Source organism: Equus przewalskii, chromosome 16 (assembly GCF_037783145.1).
Source record: "Equus przewalskii isolate Varuska chromosome 16, EquPr2, whole genome shotgun sequence".
In the NCBI taxonomy this organism is placed as follows: domain Eukaryota; kingdom Metazoa; phylum Chordata; class Mammalia; order Perissodactyla; family Equidae; genus Equus; species Equus przewalskii.
In genome coordinates this window covers 29,083,015-29,110,325 of record NC_091846.1, presented here as the reverse complement: position 1 = coordinate 29,110,325, position 27,311 = coordinate 29,083,015, and the positions used below count along the sequence as shown (strand labels likewise).

Sequence of the window (27,311 nt, the reverse complement as noted above, 5' to 3'; positions counted from 1 at the left end):
TGAGAATTTTTACATGATTTATTTAATAATAAACCAATTAAAGATACAAAAACGTTTAGAGGATTCCAAAATTTAAATTTTTGTTTAAATACAAATTCACTCTGTAATATGAAAACATATAATATTAGACCTCTAAACATAACGATTTTTCATCTACAAAAATTTCTTTGCTATACTAGAAAATTTGCAGAAAACAATTTTTCTTGTGAAATTAAATGTACATTATTTACAGTTGAAAAAGTAGTCTAAAAACTATTTCATTTCAGAATCTTGGATATATATGTATATTATCTTTGTATGTACTCCCCTCCCCCTCACTCCCAGTAAAAAAATGATCCAAAATATAAAGCAATTATGCTTTTATAGCAACTGACTACTCAGACAGATTAGCCCAAGGCTTTGTTGCTTTCTGGGCCCTTAAGAAAGAACCTTGACTCTTTCAGAATAGCAGTATATCACTTAGCACTCAGCAACATAAGTTTACTAAGGGACCACAGTGCACAGTGGCCTAAAGAGTTAATGAACAAAAAGTATTTAGGAATTCAGGTTCGTAGCAGATCTTACAGATAATAGAAGAATGAATTTTGTAGGGCCACTTACTTTTCTGCAATTTTTTAGCTTAATATTTACATTAGGAAACAATCTGACAATGTTTTAATTGATACAACTTTAAAATATAGGAGTTGGAATCATAAAATTTAGAACTAGTAAGGAAAATGGAGATCATCTAGTCTAATCCAATGCACCCTTTTCTTTTATGAGAGAAGTGAGGCCCAAAACGATCAAGTGGCTTGCCCAAGGTTACACAAGTTAGCAGGAGAGCCACTATCCTGCTTCTGGAACAGGGTTTGGCCATATCATGGGCACATTCCAATTTTCAATGTTATTTTTACATATTCATGGTTCATTATACAGTGCAACCAACTGGTCAATCTAAGTGAAATCATAATTTTAACAAAGCATAAAATAGGTGTCTTGCATTTGAAAGAGTCAAGACTTAACTTACACAAGTGGAATGAAAATAGTTCCTATATAAATTTCCTGTTGCCTTATATTGAAGTACTCTATTTACAAAAGAATCAGAAAAGCTAATACAATGTAAAATTTAAAAAGAAGCTTTAAAAATTCTTATATAGCAACTGAAAAAATCTCAAAAGAATGTCTTCATAGTATAAAATTCCTGTTCCTTCACAATTGAATTCTGAAACACATGGAGAACAAAGAGAAACACCTGGGTTTTCCTCCCTCATCTAACAAAGTCAAAATTAACTCTAAATTATTATTTTTGACAGTAAACTACAAAATTAGGAATATCTGTAGAACTTATGTTAGAATCAATTACATAGTTTGCATATGACTGGAAATATTCAATTACCAAACAATCAGCCATAATTCCTTTGGTATATTAATTAAAAAGAGTTGGAAGGTTCCAGCAGTTCATTTTGTTTCACAGCTACCTGAGAGGTAAATCCATTGGAATTGGATACCACCATCACATAAGGCTGTGGCTGTTGCTCAGTTTTCTCAGTGTCTTCTTTCAAATTATCTTCGACCTCCTTTTTCTCTACTTCCTGTACAAGAGTTTTTGTTTCTTGAGCTTTGATAACTGAAGTGATTACAGTGCCAGGTGGGTGAGCAACCAGCTGTGAACTGCGAGGAGAAAAGGTCACCACAGGTGTAGTAGCACTGAAGGACGGAGATGAAGCCATACTGGCGGTTCCATTGCAAATGGACTGAACGTTGCTAGTAAGAACCTGCTGTACATGGGCAGGGCTCAAGACAATTGAAGGAGGAGAGCCTGGCTTCTGCGACTGTAGCATGACATTTTCTTTCAGTACTGTCATGGGCTGTGATGATGGAATAGCTTGCAAAATAAATTTCTGAGATCCAGCACCTGATGATGGATCTGTGCTGGCTATAACTGTTGTGATTGGCACTGTCTGGAGTGTTACTGTATGCAAATGCTGATTCCCAGGAGACACGACCACTGGAACTTGGGTTGGAGCCTGTATAGTCCTATTGAGATTATGAAATAAAAGTGAGAAAATTAACATATTCTACATCATTTAAAACTTTAACATTTGACAAGTCATTTTGACATAATACAAGTTATATTTAAATGCTACTTCCCATATTTTCAATACAACATTACAAACATTGTGCTAGACCCAACATTACAAACATTGTGCTAGACCCGACCCTGTATTAACCACTGTACACACAGAAATGCTCAACACAAAACTCTCAGGCATTGACTATAATACTATCTGGTGGAAAAAAAGGTCTGTACGAAGTGCCACATTAACACAAACGGGGAAGCAATTTTGTTGCAGAAGGAGAAGGATATCAAAACGTTTGGCAAGGAAGTTATGTATGAGCTGCTTGAAAGCAAATTACAAATTTTAAAACAAATGTATTGAATTCACTCTCATTGTTTTATTTTATTTTATTTATTTTTAAAAGATTGGCCCTGAGTTAACATCTATTGCTAATCTTTCTTCTTCTTCTTCTCCCCAAAACCCCCCAAATACATAGTTGTATATTCTAGTTGTAGATCCTTCTAGTTCTGCTATGTAGGACACTGCCTCAGCATGGCCTGATGAGTGGTGCTAGGTCTGCACCCAGGATCCAAACCAGTGAAACCCTGGGCCGCTGTAGCCCAAACTTAACCACTCAGCCACGGGGCCGGCGCCGTTGTTGTTTCTTTGAATAACATGAAGTCAGAGTCGAAATTAAAATTTGTAAAAACTGAGCACACATACCATAAATCAATTAAGAAAAGCTTAACTGATTTCAACATAGACACATGCAATTATGTGAGATAAAAGGAAATGAGTAAAGGAAAAAACTGAGAAAAAAACATCTTGGAACTTCATTGTAAAAACTGATAATTCATGCAATTTATGTGAATCAACCAGCAGTATGGCAAATCACAAAGTTCACTGCTTTGACTGAACTGCTTGCATTAAAACACTGTCTCCACTACTTACTAGGTGAGACTAGGCTCCTTGGCCTCTCCTTGTCTCAGTTTTCTCATCTGTAAAATAGGAATAATATTACCTACATCTCATTGAGCTTGAGGATTCTTTACATTAATGTACACATAAAGTGTATCAAATATACAGCGTGCTTTCAAAGTGTCAGCTTTTGTTATATTAATTTAATAATTAATCTAATTTTAAGTCATTTGTATTCCACCTTCTCTCAACTACAGAAAAATTTTTTTAAGGTCTTTGATTTTATTAATAAGTAGTCATAAAATCAAAAAAGATATAGTCAAACTACCGTTAATTTTCTTAAGAGTGATAAAATGGTTATTTAGGATAATGTAGGTTGAAATATTTAGGGGTGAAATGTCATACTGAGATCAACTTACTTGACAAACAGCCAAACAGGAAAAAGGGTATAAATATAGAGAGAAAAAAAAAAATGAGGCAAAAAGCTATCAATTGTGAACCTAGGTGGATGGTAAATAGGTGTTCATTGTACTATTTCAACTTTTCCATATTTTGAAATTTTTCATAATAAAAAGTTTGGGTAATTGTAAATGCAAAAAAGAGAAATCACTAAACAAGAAATTAACCTAATGAAAAACTATTCTAATAAAACGTTAAAATTTTAGAATGATATGGACAATTTGCCTGAAATTTATTTAACACTTGTTCTTTCTTTTTATATAATGGAAAGGAACAAGATAACAGCAAAACCTGAATAGTTACATTCAGGAGCTGTCAACTGCTGCTATTCATTAACATTTGCCTTTTCATATCTAGTAATTTCAGGGAATAAAATGCATTCTATTAAAGGTTTAACTGCTTTAAAATAAGTAGGATTTGGGGGAGGAAAATAAAAGATATAACCAAACGAGAGGAGAATGTTTTAAAAAGTCAAAGAAATGATTAAGAATGTGTATGTACACATACATACATACAAATACAGGATGATTTCTACAATAAGAAAGTACGTTTTAAAGTTTGAAAAGTTAAATTTTGTATTTCTTCATTCTACAAGTAGTCCATTCAGGACTCATTACTCCAATAGGAGATAAAGAATGAATATATTCACTACTTCAAAAGGAATTCTATAAATATGATGGGGTATTATGTGCCAGATACTATGTTAGGTGTTAGGAAAAGGACAATGAATAAACTCTGGCTCCTATAGATTTAAATATATAGGAGGATTTAAATATATAGGCATTGAAGTCAACACCACCCAGTTTATGTACCAGAATGAGGTACAGGCAAGCAGTCAGTCTTAGCTGGAAAGCAAGGGAGGAATTATGAGCAGAGAGTGAGAGCTGGCAGCTGAGGCTATAGAAATTGGACTGCACTCTGTGTGCAACACAGATCTAACAAAAACTGCAAGAAGGCAACATAACAAAACTATGACTAGTAGTAACATATAGGTTGGACTGAAGAGAAAAAATATTAGAGGCAGGAAGCAAGCAGAGAATCCACAGAACTCTCAGGGACCACAGAAGTGAAGATTCTGAAACATACAGCAGAGATAATCACAATGTTTTAATAACTGGCATTGAATCTTATCAGAAATTGACATTCAGGGTAATATAGTATCCAATACAATATCACAATCTAATCTTTCAGAGCTGGTGGGGTGTGGTTTTTTGTTTTGTTCTCAAGATCTAAAAAGCAAACTTTGATTACAGATGCTAAAAAACCAATGAATCACTCCAAAAGGGGGGTCCTAGTGATTAGCTCTGGCCATTGTATGTTTCCTATCAACACAAATACACATAATTATAAAACGACAAAAAGCCTAGATACCTATGGGAGAAACCACATACTTCCAATTTAATACTCAGTCATCACATGTAACCAATAAGACATAGAGGAAAATAAAACATTAAAAAGAAAATAGAGCATGTTAAATAAGTACTCCTTTACTAACAAAGATGTATCATTCCTGTCCAATAAAAATAGAAAAAATGAGGTCTTAATACTCCTTGCAAGACAACTAAAGATTTCAGAGAATTTGATTTTCACAATGTTAAAGGTTTAAGTAAACTATTCAAGTGAGACTGAATCATCTAAGTCTGTCTTGACTCTAGGTAATGTTTACTAACTGCAAGATCAATTGAACAAAAACCCAGCATTTATATTCTGGAATATACAAATGTAAGACTGAAGTTGGCTAAACAAAATAATCAAAGAATCATTTTCATTGGATTTGGAAGGGCTCCTATATTTTATTATAACTCATGTTCTGGAAATTCATGACAGAAGAAATAGAAAAAGAGAAGGCTGCAAATGTCCATCTAATTTTCTGCCTTCTTCCCTTTCTCCCATTCTAAATCAGCTGAGACCCACTCCCAAATTTCTGCAAAAGATCAGTCTAAAAGCAGATAGGGTTTTCTTGGTTAATTAATTGTTTTGTATCTTTCCTGTAGCTATGAGGCAAATTTGATTTGATTATGCAAAAAAAAACCCTATTCTTCCACCTTCTGCCATTCTAAGAGCCTGAAAAAGAGGACCTTAGATTCTGGGTCTCCCTACCTGTTTGAACTTTAGAACTGTTTCATGATAGGATCTTCCCAAAGAATAATGTTTATTTCTTGGAATTCAATGCATTCCAAAAGGTCAAAATGTGTCAATCTATGTTGAATTTTTACAGCTTCTGACTGTTTGAAAAAAGATCTGAAACCATCCTCTGGATTTTCTTATATGTGGATCCCTTCCTGTATGGATCAATCCAGTTACACAAATGTATAGTGGACTAGACTTAAATTGATAGAATAACATCAAGTAATGTCAGAGTTTAAAAATAAGGCATCACTGATACAATCAGAGGTCTGATGTAATACACATTGCTGCTGAAACAATCTGTTGACCAAGAGTTCTAGCTTGAAATCTATATAATTTTTATTTTCACTTGGAATCTTGACACCTGTAACGAGTCATGGCTCAGGTCAGAAACATCACATAATGATTTGCATCGGTAACTTCAGTTTCTCACCTAATACTCTGAACGGAAGAATTTAATGTTTCATCCTGCACGCAGTTGGTGATGGCTGCTTCTCCATCTGGGACAGCTTGTACTGGCTGTACTACATGAATAGTCCGGAAGAGCTGGGTGGGGTATGGAGACTGTGTGGGCTGCACTGTCCTCAGAACTTCTGATGGCTGTGCAACTTCCACAGGATCTTTGGGTTTTGCAGCTTTAGAATTCCCTGGTTTTAGAACGGTAGTGGCTCCTCCTTTTATCCCTGGACTTGAAGACACTCTCGATCGGCTTGCTTGGTTCCTACTTGAAGTGGTTGTTGAAGACAGGGATGGATCTGAAGACTCTATGCTGGAACTTGCATCCTCATCATCTATATAAATAAGATCTTTTGGCATTTCCTTAAACTGATACACCAAGCGCTGACCTTCCACTTTTGCCAGAATACCCCTTTGGTAATAGTACCTATTCAAAGAAACAATTTCATCAATATTTTATTCAATTTAACATAAATTGATGTTTAACAAAATAAAAATTTCCTAATCATAAACCAAAGTTTAAAGCTAGAAACAAGTGAGAAAAGAATTTCTAAATGAAGGTCAGTTATTTTATACAAGATAATATAATTAAAAACATTCTTTTCTAAACATGTGTTAAACGCACATTTACTTACAAAGAGAGAAAAAGTCCTTATTACCAACTAAATCTGAAATCAATTCTGATTAGGGGATTGTTGATAAAGTATATGGATTATTCTAGCTCTTCTTTTTTTCCTTCTTCTACCTTCTGTTGACTTGCTGGAACAATCAAATCTACTGCTACAAACCTCAAGAAATGATTTCCCTTCCACAGCTTCCTATAACACCCCTACCAGTTTGAATTTGATTCTGTAAATCCGATTCCGTTTTCTTTATAAAATTTAATGATAGACAAATAGAAGTGATTCAAATTTTGTCAATGATTTAAATTAAATCAGGAACCAATAAGTGTGAGTTAAAAAAAACAACCAGAAACTGTTACTAAATAGTTTTAGTTTAAGAAGATTATCAAGTATCAGATCATTGCTATTTCCAATAAATCTTTCTCAAATATATGCATATCTTGAATAAATGACATGATGACAGAAAAACAAACTAAAAGAGAGTTTAGGAATAAAATGATACCCTAGTTCAAAATTTTCACCATCTTTAATATTCTCAAAGCATTAATTTATTCTACCCATAATATATTATATGTCACACCTGAGATTAACGTTTAACAATGCATCCTCTTAGTAAGCACCTGCATCACTACTATTTGTACTTTGTGCTGAACTTAATTTTAATGGCTCAAAACAATGAGAGCTGTGGTCAGTTTACAATTCCTGATGACAGCTTAACATTTCCTGATCTCTTGATAAATAAAATATCTGTTTCTTGCAGAAAGATTATTTTTGGAAGGAAAACATTTTCCAATATTGGAATAAGATTTCAATTTAAATGCACACTGATTTCTGTAAGTAGTGTGGCTTTAGCACTTCAATAAATAAAATTCACCATTTCCTTTATTCTTCAGTATTTTAGAAGTTACCTATTTTTTAGGAAATGATATTCTTAATACAATGAACTACAAAAACTTCACATACCTGAGAGCTCTTCCCATGGTCTCATAGTTCATATCAGGTTTGTTTTTGTGCTTTCCCCACAACCTGGATACTGCTTTAGAATCTACCAATTTAAAAATGCCTTTTTCTCGCTGGGTCCATTTTATATATTTAGGACAAGTAGCTTTGTCCTGGAGCAGTGCCAGTAAAAACTCCCAAAGATAAATTGTGTTTCCTGAAACAAAAACAATTTCTTTTTAGCAGACCAAAATTTCCTTTGAAACAGTACAATACAACACAACTAGAAGTCTCATAAGTTCCAGTTATAATTATATAAAAATATTACATAATTCAGTTAGTATTGGTAATATAACGATCATAATTTTTAGGGACTGATTTGGTTTTTTTTTAAAGATTGGCACCTGAGCTAACAGCTGTGGCCAATCTTTTTTTCCTTAAAGATTGGCACCTGAGCTAACAGCTGTGGCCAATCTTTTTTTTTTTTTCCTGCTTTATCTCCCCAAATCCCCCCTGGTACATAGTTGTATATCTTAGTTGCAGGTCCTTCTAGTTGTGACATATGGGACGCCACCTCAACGTGGCCTGACAAGCGGTGCCATGTCCACGCCCAGGATCCGAACCAGCGAAACCCTGGGCCGCCGCAGCAGAGCGCGAGAACTTAACCACTCGGCCACAGGGCTGGCCCCTGATTTGGTATTTTTATTAGTCCCACATAAGATGTCTAAACAGATCAATCTTGTGAATTAGATTTGTGATGACTTAAAGAGAAAGTCAATTTTGACTTGAGACAATTTTTTCCTATTTCTTTAAGAACCACTACATACAAGAAACAGTTGAAAACAGTTATACAAAACCTTACAATAGTTGTTCTCTTTATATTAGAGCCAGTGGATTAGCCACAACAATTTTCTCTAAATTTGGACAGCAATTACGGAAATACTAGAACTCCAAGACAATGTAATAAAGTGTCTATGAACTGAAAACTTAACCTGGCTGAACTCTTCTAAGAGACTTATTGTTAATAAAAGGATGGATTATTTCAACAGGTAAGTGAAAATCTCTTAAACAGATTTCTTGGGCTACATTATTACCAGTCTCTCTACAGAAAGTGGCAACCATATCTTATAAGCATGCAGCAGCAATAAGATCCATTTCAATACCTCAAGAAAACTAGTTTCTACTTACAATATGCAGACATTTTAAAACAATCTTAATGTTATTTGACCCGTAAGTATTATAGGGAGGGTTATAGTTGTACTCACCCTTCCCATCTTTGTTTTTCTTCTTCACAGAAATGTTTGGTGTAGTGGCTGGGGAATCTGGTCGTGGTGGTTTGGTTTTTCTCCCTGAAATCAGAACGGCTCTGCATAAATATTTACCCTCAAAAGTGAGAGAGAATGGGCAATGTGGCTGTTCATAAATGCTATTTTTGTCATTTATCCTAAATTTCAAGCACTAAATCCTCAATACATGGATCACATATACTGGTCTCCTAAAATGCTATTTACTAAAAGTAAAATAACTTCAGTAAAAATTTAGCATTAATGTAGTTTAGATCATAAACTTTCATGCAGGAAATGATACTTTGGCTCATTTGTAAAAAATAAGGTTAAGTTTAAAACATTATATCTTGTCTTTCAGGTGACAATACTGATGGTGCTTTCGTAATATTTGGGAGAATTCTTCATGCTGATAAAACTTGGGCTCAAAAAATAAGCCATATAGTTTTGTCTCTCTGTTGGTTATGTAAGCTTTTTAAGGCAGAAGAAACGGATTCTTAGCTTTTCTCTCTTCCAAATACATCTCTGCCTAGAGCTAGTTCTCAAATACTGGAAACTTCCCAAAACTCTAGAAATATGAAAAACAAGTGAGGCAAAATTTTGGTGAACCATATAGTCAATTTTTATTTTCCTGTTTATTTTTGAATATCTCATTTTTGTATATTTCCGTCAATCCACAGCAAACAAACTTCATGGTTATCCAACATCCAATTTCTAAACAAGTCCATTCCAACAGTGTTAAACTGTATTTTGTGCAGCCTTAGTCTGGGTCAACCAACTATTCTAAATCCTTGTTGTGACCCTCTTTTACCACTTATCTAGAATCACAACTTGGTGACAACATTGCTGTGATTTAAGTTGAGATGACGATGCTCTGAACAGACTACCACTCTGTATATGAGAAAACAATGAGGATTCAATATAATTGGATATTTTAGTTTGTACCTCTTACCCCAACATTCTTGAGGCTGACTCTCTCTGGGTTACTCTGGGTGACTCTCTCTGAATTCTGGGTTAATATAGGACAATAACTTAGAAAAGCAGAATTCTACAGCTAAAGTCACAAGGTTAATAACAACTCATCACTAGACAAACTGAATAGAAAAACATTTCTGAAGTTAGGATGAATAAGAGTCAGGGAGAAGAGGGTCAAAGAGGGTCACTCTTCAGGTCCTGTTGTCACAAACGGCAAAATTTCCCTCTTTCTCATAGCTGAATATTCCATTGTGCGTGTATATATATCACATCTTCTCTATCCATTCATCCATGGACGGACACTTAGGTTGTTTCCATATCTTAGCTACTGTGAATAATGCTGCAATAAATATAGGGGTGCAGATATCTCTTTGAGATCGTGTGTTCATTTCCTTTGGCTATAAACCCAAAAGTGGAATTGTAGGATCATATGGTATTTCTAGTTTTAATTTTTTGAGGAACCTCCATACTGTTTTCTATAGTGGCTGTACCAATTTAAATTCCCACTAACAGTGTATAAGGGTCCCCTTTTTCCACATGCTTGCCAACATTTATTTCCTGTCTTTGTGATGACAGCCATTCTAACAAGTGTGAAGTGATACTTAATTGTGGTTTTGATTTGGATTTCCCTGACAATTAGTGATGCTGAGCATCTTTTCATGTACCTGTTGGCCATTTGTGTGTCTTCTTTAGAAAAATGTCTATTCAGGTCCTCTGCCCATTTTAAATTAGATGACTTGTTTTTTTTCCTGCTTTTTCTCCCCAAATCCCCCCCAGTACGTAGTTGTATATTTTAGTTGTGGGTCCTTCTAGTTGTGGCGTGTGCCACCTTAGCATGGCCTGATGAGCGGTGCCAGGTCCACGCTGGGGATGTGAACCAGTGAAACCCAGGGCCGCTGAAGTAGAGCATGCAAACTTAACCACTTGGCCATGGGACCGGCCCCAGATTACTTGTTTTTTTGCTGTTGAACTATATGAGTTCTTTATATATTTTGGATATTAATCTCTTATCGGATATATAGTTTGCAAATATTTTCTCCCATTCCGTAGGTTGCCTTTTCATTCTGTTGACTGTTTCTTTTACTGTGCAGAAGTTTTTTAGTCTAGTGTAGTCCCACTTAATTTTTGCTTTTGTTGTTTGTGCTTTCCATCTTATATTCAAAAAATCGTTGCCAAGTCAGAGTGCATTATTCCATCTTGACTAGAAGAGGAAGTTCCATCTGGTATTTTTTAATAGTCGTATTTTTTGACCATGTTTTTTTATTCTTTTGCTTTAATAATTATAATCATATTCACAGAAAGTTTCTATTTGATAACTCTATTATCTGAAGTTCTTAGAGAACTAACCCTAGGGTTTTCTGTGTCTGCTGCCGCTCACTGAGGAAGTGTCTTCCTCATGTGTTCTGTGATACCAAAATGTGAGTTCACCTTCAACAGGGTTTTATTTGAGGAAATCCTGTGCAGCCTGGGTTTCATGTATGACTTGCCAGAGCAATTCTACAAGAGCTTCTGCCTGGTGCCCCAAATTTATTGCCAGCCTGGGGCCACTTTAACGTTAATTACTTGGCTTGGAATTCCTAAAGTCAGTGATAGTTTAAAATCTAATAAAAAACCTAGGTTTTTAAAGTAAGCCTAGGGGCCGGCAGGCCCAGTGGCTAAGCGGTTAAGTGTGCATGTTCTGCTTTGGCAGCCGGGGGCTCGGATCCTGGGTGTGAACATGGCACTGCTTGGCAAGCCATGCTGTGGTAGCTGTCCTGCATATAAAGTAGAGGAAGATGGGCACAGATGTTAGCTCAGGGCCAGTCTTCCTCAGCAAAAAGAGGAGGATTGGCAGCAGATGTTAGCTCAGGGCTAATCTTCCTCAAAAAAAAATTTTTTTAAAAAAAGCAAGAATTACGAATTCTCAAAGGAAGAATTTTTCCACTCAGAGCCCCAGCTGAGAAATGCAAGCTTCCCTGATATCAGTCTGTACCAACAGGTTTTTCCCCTGAAGGTAATAGCCTTTCCAGGATCCCAATTATATGCTGAGGTCTCTGTCTAATACCCCATCTTGCATTGAACCAAGACTTAAGCATCTCCCTCTATATGGGCAATAAAACCCAAGCCCCGTGGGCATCAAGACTGACATACCCTTCTCAGCCCCTGAAAGCCACTACTACAGCATCGGCTCACTCTTATTGTTTTTATTTTTCCCTTCATTTTGGGCTCTTGGAATTTCTCTTACTTTCATGTGAAGTTAGGTTACTGGGTGGCTGGTGACGCCATTTATTCAACAGGCTGGAGTAGAATCAGAAGGCAATTAAATTGAAAGAGTGTCAGACTTTAGAATCCAACTATGGGCCTAATTTGTGAAAAGTTAAAAAATTCCCTTTAAGACATTCTAACATTTTCCTCTTCAATTACTTACCCACTGATTTCCAACTCCTATTTTTCCCAGTGGAATCTATGCTGATGGTTTTCAAACTATGACCTGTGGGAGGAAGCTGACATGCTTTTACCCACAAGCTCTCTCTGAGCTTGGATAAAAGGGTTTAGATAAAAGGTTGAGGTCTTTAAAAGTTGGAAGAATCCCTTTTCTTTGAGGTAGGCCAAATATGTGAAATGAATAAAATAACGTAATTAAAAAAAAATTAATCCAATATGAAGAAATACCTCTTATCTTTTGTGCCCTCAATTTTTTCTTATATACGTTTTATTTGGTGTAAAAATATCCTTGAGTAAAAATTATATTTAGATTCCACATCAAGATTTGAAGGTTTGCCCTAAACAAATTAACCACCCACCTTTCTTTCTCTTGGGTTGTTCTGGCGATGAGGCTCCCGGTGAGTGTGCATATGTCTCTTGAACCTGGTGAGTTTCCATTACTTCAGGAATCCCATCTAATGTGACGGATACATGGGTGATTGGGGCAACAACAATGTCATCTTCAGATGAACTAAATATATTATTATCTAATGGAAATAAAATCAACTAATTATAATCAACTTTGTATTATAAACCAAAATAATTTCATAAAATAATTTCCTGTTTCTATGCAGATTAAAGTAGAAATAAAATCTTGAAATCTAGTCCCTGCTTTTTATTTTCTCTGCCCTAAATCAGATACCCTAAGTCAGTCTAGTCTTGACTGGACTATTCCAATGTCTTCATTACTTGATTTCCTATCACCAGTCTATCTCCTCTCTCTTCTCCATTCTTCACATTGCTGCTGAAGTTATTCTCTGAAACCTAAGTCTGATCTGACCACATTATTCTTCTTTATAAAAATTTTACACCCTGAAAATTAGAAATAAAAATAAAATTGACATATCTTCCCATAGTTTATAGGGGAAAAAAAGAACAACCCAAACTTCAGAGCGTGCCTTTTGAAGCTTCCAAAATGTAGATCAAACCTACCTTTCCAATCTCATCTCTCAGCCACCATGAAGCTTACACTTCAGCTATACCAAAGCATTTTTCTCTGAAACAGTTCATTCTTTTCTACAGATGTGTCTTTGGCTCAATCCATTCCCGTTACTTTGAATGCCCTTTCCTGTCTCCTCTACCCTTTAAAAGCTTACTTGTCACTTATAGGCCAGGTCAAGCACTCCCACCATAAAGCCCGTCTCTGATGTTCTCAGCTAGAGTACCCTCTCCTTCCAGAACCTTGCTATCCTTCTCAGAGACTTTACTTTTGGCTTTTACAGTTATTTACATATATGTCTTCAAAATTAAATCGTAAGCTCGAGGAAAGAAACAGTATCTGTTCATTTGAATATTACCTTATTGTCTAATATACTTCTATGCATATAGAAAATATTCAATAAACATTTTGAATTGATTTAGTAATAATTAATTTTATGAGTTTGACAACGTTCTTATCAAAAAAGCCCAAAGAAGAACACAGATTTAAAAGCAGATCAATAAAGTGGCAGTGAATTTTATTCCATTAAGTGTTAGAAAATTTTTCAATGGATTTTTGTCTATTCACTGATAAACATCTATAGAGATCACTAAATTATAATAGTATGGGCTCCTAATACTCTAATACTTTGACCAATGAGGTTAAGAGACAAATTCTGCATAATCTGCTATTTGACAACTAAATAAATTACTCATTTATTCCTAAAGGCCTCACTTCCCCAATTTTTAAAAAAGTCTTTTTTAACTTACACTTTAGTAAAGGTGCCTCAACTAGTACCATACCTTAAAATGCACCTGGGACACACAAAACATAAAACATGGTCTCTGGTCTCTTAATTTACCACCTAACAGAAAGAGACAGCAAGAATCACTTTTCAAAGTATATAAACATGAACAATCCTAACACATAACCACTCACTTATTCGTTTTTCATCCAGCATAGGGCCAGGAGAATCCATATTCAGGAGAGCCTCAGCAGCCTCGATAGTTTCAATTGTTTCATCCCCATTATGACAGGAAGCTTCAACTACAATACATTTAAAGAAAAAACAGAATTAGTTACAAGATATCCGCTGTTCTAAAATGCACAGATTCTGGTCTCTTAAACCAGGATACATCACTTAACATTTGGGTTTATATACATACTTTGTATCAACATATAAAATCTATACTGAATATGACTATTAAATATTTATCTATTTCTTATTTTTAAAAGAACTTTGCAAGATGTGGAGTTTTTATTAAAAAACAAAACAAAAACCCTGTAAGATGCTGGGAGGTAAGAGAGAAGCAAAATAAGCTGGTTTCTGGAGGGAAACCACTAGTTAATTCTCCAATAATTCTTACATTTTCAAGAATAAATAAGATGGCTATTGGACTTGATTAGAAAGGGTTCAGGAATGACAGTCGAAAATCTCAGGTGTGCCACTAAACTAGGATGTCACTGGGCAAGTCATTTTGTTTCTGTAGACTCCACACTATAAAATGACTGGGTTGATATTCTCAAGTCCCCCTTCAGCTCTAACACTGATTCCAATGCTCTAGTTTGCTGATAGGAATGAACATGGATCTCTGTTAATCTCCGACTCTTCTTCTATTCCTCTACAATTAACGAACTGCCACCATCTCCAAAAAGTTTTAGTCATAGTCACATTACTAGAACCTAAACATCCTTTGATAATTATAGTATTTTGGTACCATTCTTCTCTAGTAGTGCTATAGAACACTAATTCCCCTACTTGAAAATTAATCCAAGTACATGCTAGATACTTGACACTTCTCTGCATCCCAGACTGATGTCTAAAATAGATGCCTAGTGAATTCCTCGATGGCTTTTAGCCCCTTGGCTCCAGGATCAGCAACAAGAAACTAAATAAAGAGCTAAAAATGCCCTTTTTTATGGATAAATTCGATATTCATCATCCATAATCTCTCATACTTACTTGCTGTATTTCCCCACGAATATTTGTGATAAAAATTAGACATTATTTTTAAAAGTTTGAATATATATATATAAAAAATCATGACTTCCAGATTCAGGGATAGACTGACAGTATAATTTTTAATTTACAGAGGTTTAAATTTTTAATTTACACTTTTAATTTTACACAGGTTAAAGAGTAAATATAAACAAAGTACTTAAAGCAAAAGTTCTCTCATCAAATGAATGATAGTGATCATTTCCACATTCTTCTCTCCCCATTTCTATTCAATCCAGAGAACGAACAAAATCATCTTCCTTTTCATTATTAATACTATAATCCAATTTCCAAGAAATTGGCAGCTCTTTGAAATTTAACTTAACTTTCCATTAGAATATTATAACATTTATTATCCTAAATATTTCCTAAACAGTTCACATTCTCTTTAGACTGAAGATCTCTAAGAACCTAGGAAATTCTTAATCTTCTCTAAGTTCTCAATTGGCAATAATACTGAATGCCTATCACTCTTAAACAATCGTGCTAGGAAATGTGTAAGCTACAATAGTACAACACATGACCTTTTTCCTTATCCACTGGTAACTGACACTCAGATACTATTTAAGAGAACAACAAACTGATTAATTTTATGGTATAAAATAGACTGACTACAGGCACTGTATATTGCTATAAGTTTAGAAGGCTTCCTAAAGAGATGACCTTAGGCTGAGTCATTTAAGATAGCTAGGATTTAAATACTTAGAGAGAAAGAGTGAGAAATTAAAGCAAGAACAATAGTAGAAGGACATGAGAATAAGAATTTTGCATTTAAAAAAAATGAGGTAACTGGTCTATATCATTATAAAACAAAATATACAACCGCTAAAGGCTGTTATAATAACAGCAGATTTAGTTAACTTGCTTTAGACACTGATATGGCTGACTGCCTTCCCAAGGGAGGAATCTCACGATGGGAATGGAAGGGATGGACTGCTGAAGGAGCAAAGAGCCAGAAAAATTCCTGAAGGATGCAAACAAAGAAGTTCAGGATCTAGGGTCATATACTAGTCAGCTCCTCTCAATTAGGAAGAAATTCCTAACAAAGAACATTTTCTTCCATAAAATAACTGTATTTTATTTTATGGGCTAACACTGGGAGTCCCCACAACCTGTCAAACCAGAAGAGAAGCACCTTCTTCCAGATACGAAAGACGTACCTGCAGAATTCCAATCTTCTGGGCTTGATTCCCTCAGCTAGTATCGTCGAACCCACATATCTATAGGTCACATGGAAATCAAGGAACAAGAAGACAGCCAATATAGAAAGAGGCAAGAATTTTAATCTAGCCTGAATTTTTCAAACAGTAGTTTAACATTTCATGGAGCCTTCCTCTTTCAAAGGCTTTAAACTTTTTCTCTTAAGGCAAGTGGTCACATTTCTGAATTATTACAGAAAGCATCCTAGAAAATTTGAATAGATTTTTCACTAGTTTTTTATTTCTGAAAGTATGTGTGCTTTTTATTTTCATGTCATGATGCACAAAACTTCATTAGGAGATTACTGATAGACACTACTCATAGTCTTCATTACGAAACTATTTCTCCTACTTGTAATGAAAAAAATCAATTAAAAATTTTTCTTTTTAAATGGGGCTGGCCCCGTGGCCGAGTGGTTAAGTTCGCGTGCTCCACTGCAGGCGGCCCAGTGTTTCGTTGGTTCGAATCCTGGGCGCGGACATGGCACTGCTCGTCAGACCACGCTGAGGCAGCGTCCCACATACCACAACTAGAAGAACACACAACGAAGAATATACAACTATGTACCGGGGGGCTTTGGAGAGAAAAAGGAAATAATAAAATCTTTAAAAAAAAAAAAAATTTTTCTTTTGAAAGATTTTGTTTTTTCTTTTTCTCCCTAAGGCACCCCCAGTACATAGTTGTATATTTTTAGTTGTGGGTCCTTCTGGTTGTAGCATGTGGGACACCGCCTCAGCATGGCCTGATGAGTGGTGACATGTCTGTGCCCAGGATCCAAATGGGTGAAATCCTGGGCCAGTGAAGCCGAGCGTGCGAACCTAACCACTCGGCCACGGGGCTGGCCCCAATCAATCAAATTTTAATTATCTGTTCTATAAAAAGAAATGCTTTAAAAGTCCAATTCCTCCACAATAGTTAAAACCAGAAAAGATCACTATCTCTAAAATTCTAGCAAAAAATGATTGAAGCAGGGCATTGTAACACTTCCTATTAAAACCTTAAGCCTCCTATTTAAAATCTTGTAGATTTACGGCATAGTAGAAAAGCATATTGCTCCTCCGTCAAGGCTTTGAAATTCTATGAACTGACGAAAATTTTTAAATTTAAAATTAAATTTAAAAAAGGCAGGTAAATAAGGCACAGATAACTCAACAATTATTACTATTTTTATAATTCTAGATATTCATTTACATAAATAAGTTTTCTAAAATATTTTAAAGTCTGCTGGGTAGATGAAAATGATAAAAGCAGTACGGATAATAATTTAGTTGCCTATCAATTCAGAAAAAAACAAGGAGAATTTCAAACCACTTCTTTGTCAAGCTTTTTATAACGAAAAATTTCAAACATACATAAAAATAGAGAAAATCATATAATGAACCCCATGTATTAAGGGCCCAGCTTCAATACTTAATAATAGTCAATCTTCCTTCATCCATACTCCTCAACCCAATACACACACACCAGATATTTTAAAGAGAACCCCAGATAGCCTATCGTTCAAGTGTAAATATTACAGTATATATCCCTAAACAACAATACCATGATCACACCTCTTAAAAATTATTCTTTAAATCAGATATCCAGTTAGTACTGAAATTTCTCTAATGTCTCAGGTTCTTTAAAAAGTTGGTTTGTTCATATCAGGATCCAAACATAGTTCATGCATTTCGTTTGACAAGCACCTCCTCCCTCTTTTTTTTTCTTTCCTTTTTGCTACTTGTTTTAGAAGAAACAGGGTCATCTGTCTGTAGTTTCCCCCTTTGTAGATTTTGCTGATTACACCTCTGTGGTGTCACTTACCATATCCCTTCCCCCAAGTATTTCCTGTAAACTGGTAGTTATATCTTGAAGCTTGATTAGATTCACATTCAATTTTTTGGCAAGAATATTTCAAAGGTGATGCCGTGTGATTCTATGTGCCTCCTAAAGTACTGCTAAGAAACCTGGTGGTCTCCTTTCAGTACTGTTAAGATTGAGAACCAGATTCAGGTGTTGTCAGCCTGATCCATCCATCATGAAATTCTCTGTCAGTCAGCTTTTTACCTGATGGCCTTAACAGTTATTGACAATAGTTGCCTAGATCCACAATGTCCTTAGGGATTCCAAAATGGTGATAATTCTAATCCTATCATTCCTCCAGCATTTATCAGACCTCTCTATAAAGAAGAACTTTCCTTCATCAACTATCTGGTTACCTTGAGCCATGGTATATACAATAAGGGCAAACTAAATGCTGGATTCTTTTTCCATTATTTACTGGTTTTCAGAATAGTAAATAGGCTTCCCAGCACCTTCCAAAGGTGACCACTGAGTTACTTTTTTATCATTGCGAATACACAGATTCTAACATATTCCTCAATCCTCTGCAGTTGTAATTTTTTTTTTTTGAGGAAGATTAGCCCTGAGCTAACATCTGCTGCCAATCCTGCTCTTTTTGCTGAGAAAGACTGGCCCTGAGCTAACATCTGTGCCCATCTTCCTCTACTTTGTATACATGGGATGCCCACCACAGCGTGGCCTTCTAAGCGGTGTCATGTCCACACCCGGGATCCGAACCCGCAAACCCCAGGCCAGCGAAGCAGAACGTACGAACTTTAACCGCTGCGCCCACTGGGCTGGCCCCTGCAGTTGTAATTCTTAATGATCCTCTAAATGTCCCATCTTCGGCCACTGGGAACTAAACTTGGTTTCTGGGTATTTTAGACATGACCTGAGAAATGCTGGATCCCTTTCATGCCTTCTGGGATGATAAGATATTATAGGCTATTCTTGTACATTTCCTGCCCCGAACCCAGAATTAGTTGTTTCTCCCAAGTACCCTGGTATCTTTAGTGGAAAGTGCATTTGGAGACCATAAGTCATGGAATAGTAGGGGTGCTGGAACGTTCACGACTTCTAAGCCTTTTCAGTGGCCAAAGCTGGGGAATAGGTTGCTTTTCTAAAAATTATTTTGAAGAATTTAAAACATATTCAAATGTAAACAGAATAATATAATGAACTCCTATGTATCTGTCACCCATCTTCAACAATTATCAACTCACAGCCAATGTTGTTTTATCTATACCTCTCTGCACTCCTCTATCACCATATTATTTTGATGCAAATTCTAAACATTCGAATATTTCAGCAGTAAATATTTCATGTCTCTCTAAAAGATAAAAACTTTGTTTTGAAAAGATAAATATAATGTCATTATCACATATTTTAAAAAATCAATTTTGCCTTAATCAAATAGCATTCAAATGTCCAATTGTCTCAAATATCATAAATGGTAGTGGGTGAGGGGGAGTTGATAGTTTTTTGCTTAAATCAGGATCCAAATACAGTCCTCACATTGCAATTGACTGATATGTTTCTTAAGTTTCTTTTCATTTCTATGTCACCCTCTCTTTCTCTTTTTTTCCTTGCAACGAATGAGGAAACGAGGCTGTCCTGTCGAGTTTCTCAGTCTGGATTTTGCTAATTGTATTCCCATTGTGCAGTGTAACACATTTCTCTATATTGCCTCTAAACTGGTAGTCAATTCTGGAAGCTTGATCAAATTCTGGTATTATTTTGGAGGAAGGCTATTTTTCATATGTGATGATGTGTTCTTCCATTAAAAGGCTCAAATGTCTGGTGTTCTCTTTTTGTGATGTTAGCAACTGTTGATGCTCAATACCTATCCCTATTAATTCATTAGGGATTACAAAATGCAGATATTCTACTTATCATACCTTTTTCATTTATAAGCTAAAATACCACTATAAGGAGAAACTTCTCATTTAATAATCTAGTTGACGCAGCAATATAGTTCATATAGTGAAGGGAGAATAAGTGTCTGATTCCTAACCTTACCAGTTTTCAAAATTGTAATTAGTATAACCTATTAGTGACTATTTTTTTGTGCATATGTATCATGAAATCATGGATTTGAACATACTAGATATGCTTCAATCCACTGTGGTTATCTCATTTATGCTCAAGTTGTCCCATATCTGCCTAGTAAATATTTTTTGTTTTTGTTTTTTTAAAGAAGAAAATACATCATGAGTTCATACTGATATTTTCAATTCCAATTTAGCATTACAGAATTTATTTGTAGGCTTATATAATTTATTTATAGGATTTATTTATATTAAATTTATTTATAGAATTATAGAATTTTTACTTAACTTTGCAATTTAATATTTGTGTATCTTATTTTATGCCAAAAATCTTGGCTTCTTATAACATTAACTTCATTACTTATTTGATTTTACCCTAATATCTCTCTCACATGCGCACACACGTTTTAAAATAACAATAGCCATATTATTACTAACAGTATAATTACTGAAGACAATTTAAGATTTCTAAGCAGTTTTGTTTTTGCTTCTTAGGGTATATCCTAGTGGGAAATGTACAGCCTTAAAAATCACTTTAAATAATTATTATCCGTTATGGTTATGCCAACAACTCAATTAACATAATTAAGTTCATTTGTTTCAGTGTGCTTCAACTTTTAGATTCCTAATTTTCCCTCTTTTGGATTTAATTTTGTTTTATAATTCTGTTAAATATTTACATGGTTCCAAAGTAAAAACTACAAAACAAAGTACATTTAGAGAATTCTAGCTTTCATTCCTGTCCTCTCCTTTTCCCTGTAAGGAACTATTTTTATTAGTTTTTGGCTTATCTTTCTATTTTTTAAATATAAGCAAACACACACCTATTATTTATATTCTTTCCCATATCTTAAGTAAAGAGTAACATACTATTCATGCTGTCCTGATCCTTGTTTCTTTAACTTAATATACACTAGAAACCATTCCCCAGCTATATTCAGAAATCATGCTATCTTTTGAATTTCAAAAACATGAGGCAAGCCAAATGTGTTTAACATCAATGGTCTAATTTGCAAAACATGATTCATTGCATTCAGCTTCAGTGCTTAGGTCACGAAATGCAAAATAAATTGGTGGATCCTACATGAAACAGGAAAGAAAACCAGAAAAAAGTATATCTAGCTTTTAACACTATAAAGAAAATGTTGGCCCTTCATTAAATGGATGACAATAATTTCTCGTAGGCAACAATAAACTCAGAAGATTTTAATACATGTATTTTTAAACTTTATAACAGATTAGCTCTGATTTGACAACTAGTTAAAATCTATTTATACTAAGGACAGCATTGATACTATAATTCAGAGAACAATTCATTAAAGACATTTGAAATTATTATGAATTACTAAAGATCATGTTTGATCTTGCAAAAACAGATAAGAGTAAGTATGAAAGATGGGACACATAATAACATTTTTTTTAAAAGAGAAGATTTACTAATGAATATAGCCATCATGGTTACCTTCCATTTGTGGCAATACAATTCCTACTATCTCCTTTAATAATTTCAGTTTTAGATCCTCAAAGACTGGTAATGGAAGAAGAATCTCCACATAGGTAAGAGCTCACAGTCAAATGAGTTAGGTTCAATCTTTTTTTTTTTTTTCCTGCTTTATCTCCCCAAACCCCCCCATACACAGTTGTATATCTTAGCTGCCGGTCCTTCTAGTTGTGGGATGTGGGACGCCGCCTCAACGTGGCCTGACGAGCAGTGCCATGTCCGCGCCCAGGATCCGAACCCTGGGCCGCTGCAGCGGAGCACGCGAACTTAACCACTCGGCCACGGAGCCGGCCCCCAGTTCAATCTTGATATGAGATAAATCAACGGCAAAAACAAAAGTGTTTCGATGAACATGGAAACTTGAAATAAAAGGTTATAGATGATAGCTGCATTTTCATATACGCCTCAAATCCATAAAAATAATTCAATCTTTTTATTATTGAAAATTTCAAACAAAATCAAAATTATGGAACATAGTATAACGAATTCTCATATCCATTCTCAGCAACAATCATTATCAACACATGGTCAATTTTCTTTCATCCATACTCCACCTACTGCCTTCAAGTTCCCCTCACACATACCCACCAACCCAGGATTATTTTGAAGGAACCAGGACATCACATTTTATCTCTAAACATTTTAACATATGTGTCTAAAAGACAAGGAATCTAACACAATGCTATGATCATACCTAAAAAAATTGACAAGAATTCTTAATATCATCTGAAGTGCTGCCTGGGACTCTCAAGTATATAAAATGTTCCATTCCCATCTCTTTCTTGCCTTGTAGTTTCTCAAAAGTGCAGTACTCTTTCCTCCCCAATTCTGAACTAAGGAGGGCTACAAGGTTTCCATTCTCAGACATTGCTCAAACAAGGATGCAAGAGTTAAACAAAGGCTTGTGTTGGGAGAGAAGAAACAGGAAGGACAAGGATCATGCAAATAGCAAATCTGGTTTTCAAGATATGGCTTGCTTTCTGGACCCATTCCATACTAGTTCTGTTTTCCAGGTAGGAAGGAGCCTGTCTGTATCTCATCATCAGCTATCCTCACGTCTAAGCCCAGGAGAGTGAAGCACTGAAAGAAAGAAGCAATTCCTTTTCCTAAAGATCCTCGATCTGCTTCGCTAGTCTCTATTTCTTCTGGGAGAACCAATGTCTTCCCTGATGACTGAAACCAGTAATAAACAGCCCTTCGGGGAGACCCTGGTTCCCAACCTACAGTGAGAGTAGCCTTAACCTAATGCATTAAAAAGCTACATCAAAATACATTGCAAAAACCCTACAAGCTAAGAACAAGGTGGTCATTCCGTTATACTAAACACACAGATCACAGCCAGCAATGAACAGAAACGTCCAATCTGATTAAGCTAATTCCCTTATTGATAAGGGAGAAATAAGTCTAGATTTATCAAAAATCTTTGAGGGGCAGGCCCGGTGGCACAGCGGTCAAGTGCGCACATTCTGCTTCGGCGGCCCCAAGTTCACTGGTTGGGATCCCAGGTGCAGACACGGCACCTCGTGGCAAGCCATGCTATGGCAGGCGTCCCACATATAAAGTAGAGGAAGATGGGCTTGGATGTTAGCTCAGGGCTGATCTTCCTCAAAAAAAAAAAACTTTGAGTGCTCCGAACGAAAAATGTGAATATATGAGAACAGACTGTAAAAAACAGAAGACAATACAAAAACTAAGTGGGTTGTTTGGCAACATTATCAATGGGAGCTCAGTCACTTGGTGTGTGACCTGAAGCAAGTCATTTAATTTAACCTAATTTCAGTTTTCTTTTTCTGTTGTGAGAATTAAATGAGGTAATGTATTTTTTTAAAATATACTACCTTAATAAGATGCACTAAGAAGAAGACAATGCCATTTTGGTGGTATTTTTGCCCAAAATGCATTCTCTCATTCCAATCATGAGAAAACATCACACAAATAAAACTGAGGGACATTCCACAATGTCTGACCAGTACTCCTCAAAAGTATGAAGTTTATGAGAGACAAGGAGAGACAGAGGAACTGTTACAGACTGCAAGAGACTAAGAGGAAACAACAACTAAATGCAATGTGGGATTCTAGATAGGATCCTGGATCAGAAAAAGGACATTAGTGTGAAATGAGTGAAACATAAATAAAGTCTAGGTTTAGTTAGTAATATTGCAACTAATGTTAACTTCCTTTTCTTTTTAATTTAAGAGTAAATATTCAAATAACCTTTGCTACCAAATAATTTTCTCAAACACCTCCAACATCTCTGGCCAAGATATATGAATATAAATGTATAAAAATACAAATGCATGCACCAATTTCTAAAAGATGAAATTAGCACTCCCAGTACCTCACACTCACATAGCGAACTTTTCAGGTTTGAAGTATCCTACTACTTCTGACTGAACCAGAAAAGGAATCTTCTTTAAACCCCAGCGCCTTATCCTACATTGGGGTCACGGCCTCCTATTTACTTCCTGTGGCAGCAGTAAAAAAAAAGAACATTCCTATCTTTTTCCCTACAACTTCTCATTGTCATCAAGAACATAGAGCTATGCATACAAAAAGTGCTCAGGGAAGACTTGATGAATTGAGTTGTTCGGTTCCTTTAACATGCCTCCTATTCTGTCACCTTCATTTCAATATATTCAGGAAAGAAGAAAGGGCAGGTGTGAAAGCAGTATGACACACAGGCAGACAACAAAGAAAATGTAATTTCCTTCTCTCTGCAGGGCTCTAGCTTCGGCAGGTAATGGAGTTACTCAAAACCAAGTTAGGGTCTTTTCATGCCCCTAAAATCACAGGGCTAGGAGACTGCCTAAAACTGTGCTGAAGTAAAATGCTGCCGGAGGGACGCATACCTGTAAGGGTGATGTCGTCATCATCGTCATCTATGATTTCTTCTTCAGCGACATCCAGGGAGCTCTCAGTAATCATGTCATTGGGCTCTTCCACACAGGCTAGACCTGCGTAACTATTGAGAATATCAGCACCAGGAACATGTTCCACAATTACGGCAGGAAAAATAGCTGGATCACCAAGCTGGGAGGGTGAAGGAAAAAAAACGGATTAACAAAGTTTTGCTTTTATTAGCTATAACTAAAAGATAATTTATACTGGACATCAATTTAGTTTTTACTTTATCAGCTACCTGTATTTTGACAATCCTTCTAGGCTGCAGAGAATATATCCTTATTAAGAACAAATAAACTTTCATTATCAGTCTTGAGTCTTAAGTTTTCTCTGGGAAATGCTATAAAATTATACTTATAAACCACATTAAATGTAAAAAAAACTAGTGTCAATAACGTGTAAGAAGTGGCATACAAATGAAATTGTACAATTAAATAAAATCTCAGCAAAAGTTTCTTTCACAGAAAAAAATCTGTTACCTTAATAATTATTACACTGTCCCTCGGCACATAAATTGTGTATTTAACAACAGCTTTTGACTAAATGGGAAAATTAACTTTCACTTTCTATCTAGTTATAAGATCACATAACTTTAGAACTGGAAGGAACCTTAAAATTTAATCTACACCAACCAGCTCATTTTACAGATGAGGAAACTGACCCAGAAAGGGTTTTCTAACAACCTACTCAAAAATTGGTGAATAAGTCATGAAAAGAATTCCATGCAAAAAGTGAAAACTAATAACTTTTTCTCAATGTATCGAAGTATACATGAGTCATAATACTATGCAATAATGAGAGCTGTCAATCAAAAAATTACTTTTAATACAGTAAAAATGCTTTGACATTTTATCAACCTGTTTTATGTTGCTCTGTCATATTGTAATAGTATTATTCATTTGCCACACTTTGATATTAACTTTTCTCAGCAAATCATCATCTTCCAAATCATCGATAAGCAATAAACAGTCTATTGATGCAAAAAAAAATCAGTTAGTGACAAACCTCATTTACTATCTCCTTTATCTTTTTGTTGGTTTTTTTTTTGAGGAAGGTTAGCCCTGAGCTAACATCCGCCACTAATCCTCCTCTATTTGCTGAAGAAGACTGGCTCTGAGCTAAGATCTGTGTCCACCTTTCTCTATTTTATATGTGGGATGCCTGTCACAGCATGGCTTGATGAGTGGTGTGTAGGGCTGCGCTCAGGATCCAAACTGGCAAACCTCAGGCTGCCGAAGTGAACTTAACCACTATGCCACCAGGCCAGCCCCTCCTTTATCTTTTTTTAAAAAGTAATTTCAGACTTAGAAAAGTTGCAAAAGTAGTACAAAGAATTTCCCTACAACCTTCATCCATATTTCCCAAATCTTAACACTTAATCATGTCTATCATTTTTTTCTATATTATTATTTCTGTATTTTTTATGACGTTTGAAAATAATAGACACACTGCTCCTTTAACCCTAAATACTTCAGGGTATATTTCCTAAAAATACATGAATATTATTTTACATAAAGATAGTACAATTATCAAAACCAGGAAAATTACATTGATAGAGTACTATTATTTAATCTATATACTAGAGATATTGGAATTATATTGGAGATAATTTCTCCAATTATCTAACGTCCTTTTTAAAAAAATGAAGGAAAATATTTTTGGCTTAGGATCCAATCTAGGATCATAGGTTTCATTTAGTAAATTTCATGCTTCTTCATGACAATTCTTTTAACCTGGAACAATTTCTTCTCCTTTAATCAGGAGCAGTTCTTCAGTTTGTCTTTCAAGATCTTGACAATTTTGAGGCGTACAGGTCATTTGTTTTGTAAAATGTCCCCCAATTTGGGTTTATTTAATATTTCCTCATGATTAGATTCAATTTGCATTTTTGGTAAGAATATCAAAGAAGTAATGTGTCCTTTCAAATACATCATATCAGGAGGTCCAAAACACAGTAGTTCCCCCTTAACCTAGCAGAGGGTTATGTTCCAGGACTCCCAGTGGATGCCTGAAACTAATGGATAGTACCAAACCCTATATATACTATGTTTTTTCCTATACATACATATTTGAGGTGTGATAACAAAACGAGCATGAATTTCTTTTTCCCTCTTCACAGTTTCATAGACGGAAGATTTCTTCTTACCACAGATCTCAGCAACTTTAGCATACGATTTTTTTTCTTTCCCTATTAAGCTGAGAACTTTCACCTTTTCACTTAAAGGAAGCACTTTACAGCTTCTCTTGATGTATCCAAATTGCCAGCATCACTACCCCTGTACTTTGGGGCCCTTATAAGGGTTACCTGAACACAAGGACCACAATACCATGACAGTTGATCTGATAACCTAAAGGGCTACTTACTAACTAACAGGTAGGTAACACATACAGCATGAATATGCCGGACAAAGGGATGATTCACATCCTGGGAAGGACAGAGTGAGATTTCATCACTTTACTCAGAACAGCACACAATTTAAAACTTATGAATTGTTTATTTCTGGAATTTTCCATTTAATGTTTTTGGACCATGGTCGACTGCGGGTAACTGAAACTGGTGGAAAGCAAAACTGTGGATAAAGGGGGACTACTGCACCAACTTGTCCCTTTACTAGTGATATTAACTTTGATCACTTAGTG

At 35.4% G+C, this 27,311-nt stretch overlaps 1 protein-coding gene across 13 annotated transcripts in view; it reads right to left on the bottom strand.

Annotated features, from left to right (window-relative positions):
• The window catches only part of ELF1 (E74 like ETS transcription factor 1), a 108,441-nt gene continuing 81,130 nt past the window's right edge, over positions 1-27,311 (bottom strand). For 7 of the 13 annotated variants that reach the window (XM_070578423.1, XM_070578425.1, XM_070578424.1 and 4 more), the window contains exons 3-9: positions 24,620-24,800; positions 14,141-14,248; positions 12,603-12,770; positions 8,827-8,910; positions 7,586-7,778; positions 5,977-6,426; positions 1-2,016 (exon numbers count right to left, since the gene is read on the bottom strand). In XM_070578423.1, the coding sequence (XP_070434524.1) occupies positions 1,410-2,016; positions 5,977-6,426; positions 7,586-7,778; positions 8,827-8,910; positions 12,603-12,770; positions 14,141-14,248; positions 24,620-24,800 (1,791 nt within the window). In that variant the 3' untranslated portion in view covers positions 1-1,409. The remainder of the gene's footprint in view (positions 2,017-5,976; positions 6,427-7,585; positions 7,779-8,826; positions 8,911-12,602; positions 12,771-14,140; positions 14,249-24,619; positions 24,801-27,311) is intronic. The other 6 variants (XM_070578432.1, XM_070578433.1, XM_070578431.1 and 3 more) reach the window with 1 other exon arrangement.